General features: G+C 36.1%; 1 protein-coding gene across 1 annotated transcript in view; it reads right to left on the reverse strand.

Annotated features, from left to right (window-relative positions):
- The window catches only part of LOC104165045 (leucine-rich repeat-containing protein 49-like), a gene marked incomplete at its 5' end in the record, with an annotated part of 17,673 nt that extends 15,640 nt beyond the window's left edge, over positions 1-2,033 (reverse strand). Inside the window, one exon of the mRNA XM_009704563.1 lies at positions 1,886-2,033. Within this exon, the coding sequence (XP_009702865.1) occupies positions 1,886-2,033 (148 nt within the window). The remainder of the gene's footprint in view (positions 1-1,885) is intronic.
- Between the last annotated feature and the right edge of the window lie 2,411 nt (positions 2,034-4,444).

The following is a 4,444-nucleotide window of genomic DNA, read 5'->3' on the forward strand; positions in this document are numbered from 1 at the left end:
ACTAATGAAGAAAAGATCCTATAAATGTAAGTAGAGTTTAGGTACACTAATCAAGTGAGAAAAAGCACATACCTAACAGCGTTCTTCCATTCCCCCACCCAAGTTACATTTACCCTTACAGCCGATGGCAACAGCATGTTGCATTATTCGGCACAATAGCTGGATTTGGCATTGCCAGCTCTCTAATTTTATCACAAATCTCATGATACTTGTTATTTTTCTTAAAATCCCAGTTTAAGTCATATGATTATCTAGGTAACACGGTTTTTATTGGAGAAAACACAGCTACCTCTACATGGAGAAAATGTTAAAAAAGTTCAAGGCTCAAAAAACAGAAGGCAAATAAAGAACACAAAACACAATCTTTTTACAAGTAGATTTATGAGCAGCACAACTGGTGAAGCCTAGTTTTCTATGGCTTTCTGACTTGTGGCTGGTTCTCTGATGTTTAACAAGGTGCGAATCCAGATGAAGTTTTTCCCATGGCTGTGCATTTCTTATAGCTTTTTCCCCATACAGATCCCATACAGTGTAAAAAGGCGTTTGAGCTCATTCTACAGTTTTTCCCATCACTGAGAGTTCTACCAGGATCCATCTCCTCTCAAGAAGGAGCTGGGGGGAGGGGGCAGGAGAGCCATTTTCTTTATGTGATTCGAGTTTCTGAAATAATACTGAGAAAACGATCTTTTTAAAAGCAAAGTAATTAGCAAGTATTCAATTAAGTCAGTACGGATTCATACAAGAAAGAAAAAAAAAACCCACAGAATACCTTCAAACAAACAAGTATTTAGCATTTTCAATGCTGGGAGTAAAACTCCCAATGCTGGGAGCAAAGTGCTCTCCCAAAGCACTTTATTTTTAAAATTAATGTTTTCCACATACATGTTATATTTTACATCGTAATTGGCTCTATTTTATACTCATAGTGGATTGCCTACAGGGCAACTGGATAGAGGGTAAAACAACAGGTGCAATTTCTAATGCAGTACAACCTTTGAACAAAGCAAACGAGCATTTAAAGTAATGTATATGTATCAGCACCAGGTCAAAAAAGGATAACAGTGCAACACTGTTGCTTGTAAAGCTTATTAGATCTGTTATCTTGCAGGTGGATGGATTTCTCTTGTAAGAAGTTCATGCTTGCATGTGACTTTTGAGTAGACACAGAAGCATTAGCATGGCTATTCCTATATTAAGAGATAAAACAGTTGACAAAGTGGTAAGGCCCCCAGTAATTGCCCTTCATCCTCTACCTTACAGTGTATTTTGAAGAAGTCTGTAGGAGACTTAGTTGTCTGCAAGTCCTCTATTCCTTATCAAGGTCACTTGAACTTGAGCATCAGAAACAGAAACGAATGGGGAGAGTAGGTTAGGTAAGGAAGTGAGAAAGACAGACACACAGAAACTGTGTGATCACCAGATTTCCTTAGGGAGGCAAACTAAAGAAACCAACACTTTTAAAATGAAAGAAGATACCAATAACACCAATTTTAGGGTAAACAGACTACTGCTTTGAAAGAAATAAGCTATTTCTTTTCAGCTATATAGCAAACCAGTAAAGACTGTCAGGAAAGTTCTAACCAAAAGCTTTGCAGATTCTTTCATGTCACATGGCAATTGATCACACAGTATTTACTAATGAAGAGTTTAAGTATTTAAAAATAAACATGTTAAAATGAAGTAAACCAGCACATACTTAAATAATAGTGAACAAAAGAAAAAAGGTTAAAGTTTTAAATACTGTAATGTCTATACACTGTTCAATTCCATACTAAATTACAAAAAAATGGTGGTATTTTAAATATACATATACACACAGAAAACCCTATCCTTTACTTCTGAATTTAAGGATCTAGCAAGTTTGACAAAAACAGAAATTTCTTACTGTGATTCTCTTCATATCTAGCTGTCGGAGCTGCATCATATGATGGAGAACAGTGTGTTTGTACCATGTCTCCTGAGCTATTGGATTGCCATCAAGGGTGATATCTGACAAAGATGAGGAATCAGCAAGGCACAGAATATCCTCAAAACTGTAACCAAAAAAGTTTAAAGTTTTAATGTCATAGAGTAGGAATAACTTTGAGATGGAAGATTTTATTTTTTAAGGATAGAACAGTAATGTTTATCTGTACTGAAAAAACCCCACTCATCAATATCATGTATGATAAATCAAATTATAAGTATTTTGAAATACCAACAGCTGATGCTGTTAAACTTTTTAATCTGTTCACATACAGGTAAAAAGAGATAGAGAGTAAGGAGAACTTGTTAACTATGGGAGTATAGTTTCACCCAAAAGAGGATATATATCAACTCATATTCCAAAAAATAATACAAGGTGTATTTGCCATCAAAGCCAGCATGAAAACCATGGAAAATACAAGGAAAAAGCCAACCACAAATACTACAGAATGATCCTGGCTGATTGCAACATCATTAAATATTGGAAGAAAAACAATTACAAAAGCATCATGTTATCTTCAAAATAGATGTGTCTATTGCTCTGAGTTCAATCTACAAACACTAACAAGCTGGCTTTTTAGGTATCTGATTTAGTTTCTTGACAAAAAATAACTGGCCTATGTAAAATGTATTTAGATGTAATAGCCTGTATCATGTTCATTTCATTGAAGATGGAATGAGAAAAGAAAGCAGCTGACTCAGATAAATAGTATTTTTAAACAACAGAGAACTATTTAACTTGATTTCAAAAAAACTTTAACAGTTATATAAGTAAATATGACTCCATAATGCCTTTTAAGAAATTGATTACAATGTATAAATGTACAACTGTGCACCCATCCTTATGCACTTTGGCCTTCAAAAGTCAAGCCTGTGTTACAAAGTTAAGTAAGTTCAAGTGGAAAGTATGAAATAATTTGACCTAGTACTTTTGAGAATGAAGTTAGAAAAAAAATCTGAAAATTACAAAAGAATCAATGATGATCACATACAAATATAAACAGAGGATCACTTTACTAGATAAACAAATACTTAATGACATTCTGAAACAAGAAACCATTTCTGAAGTGTCAAATATGGAATTATTGCCATTTTTTAAATATTCTGACAATCTTACTGATTGCATCAATTAGTTACAGTTCTCACTCTCGGAGGCAGGAAAAGCCTTCCTCCACTAATACCTGGAATGATACCAAACCTTAAGTATGCCCTGAACTTAGGGATCAGAAATCATGTGCAGTACAAATGCTCATATTAAAGACTGTCATTGAATAAAATGGCAACTGCCTTCATCATTGGTATCACTCAGCTTTCAAAAAATTATACAATAATCTGTTGAGGATTAACATTCAGCTGCAAAGGGCTTCAGATCTACCAGAATGTTAGACTGTAAAATGAGATATCCCTGAAAGATTCTAAATATTAGATAAAACAATTTCTGCAACAGCAACAACAAAAAGTAATACAGATAAAATATAAAAGTAATATCATGAAACAGCAATCAGTCTCAACCAGCAGAAAAAATGCCTCGATACGAACATAAGTTAGTAGGAGTAAAGAAAAGAAGTCACCCAATACAGATCTCAAAAACCCAGCACAATTAGTACAGCATGTGAGTAACTTCCACATGCTATACCCAATGGATGCAGCAGAAAAATGAGGGAGAAGTGGAAGATACTACTACCTTTCTGCTTAGCATATTAAAACAGCATAAGAACTGATGTAAGATGAACTATGTACAGATTCCAGTGAAGGCAGTGAAGCTGCTTAGCATATCTGAAGAATTGTTTTGGGCATGTGGTTAAGATGACAAGTTTGATTATAATTTTCTGCTTCTTTTTGTGATCTGGTTTCTTTTCCATAAAACAGCTTCTATGACCAACATTTTTGGAAGATCAGACTTAAAATTATGTCTTAAAATACATAAGTAATATATCCTGAAAATAAAACATAATCTTTCCAAATGACACAGAAGTTAGTAAAGCAAACTTGTAAACATGTTAGAATAAGAATGATAAGTTGTGGTCAACAGCTTAATGTCTAAGTGGAGACTGGTGACAAGTGGCATTCCTCAGGGACTGGCATTGGGACTGCAGCTGTTTAACATCATTGTCAGCGACACAGACAGTGGGATTGCGTACACTCTCAGCAAGTTTGCTGACGACACCAAGCTGTGTGGTGCGGTCGACACGCTGGAGGGAAGGGATGCCATCCAGAGGGACCTTGACAGGCTTGAGAGGTGCGCCTGTGTGAACCTCATGGAGTTCAACAAGGCCAAGTGCAAGGTCCTGAATCTGGGTTGGGGCAATCCCAAGCACAAATACAGGCTTGGCAGAGAATGGATCGAGAGCAGCCCTGAGGAGAAGGACTTGGGGGTGCTGGTTGATGAGAAGCTCAACATGACCCAGCAATGTGCGCTGGCAGCACAGAAAGCCAACCATATCCCGGGGTGCATCACAAGAAGCATGACCAGCAGATC

This window comes from Cariama cristata, unplaced genomic scaffold (assembly GCF_000690535.1).
Source record: "Cariama cristata isolate BGI_N322 unplaced genomic scaffold, ASM69053v1 scaffold36537, whole genome shotgun sequence".
In the NCBI taxonomy this organism is placed as follows: Eukaryota; Metazoa; Chordata; class Aves; order Cariamiformes; family Cariamidae; genus Cariama; species Cariama cristata.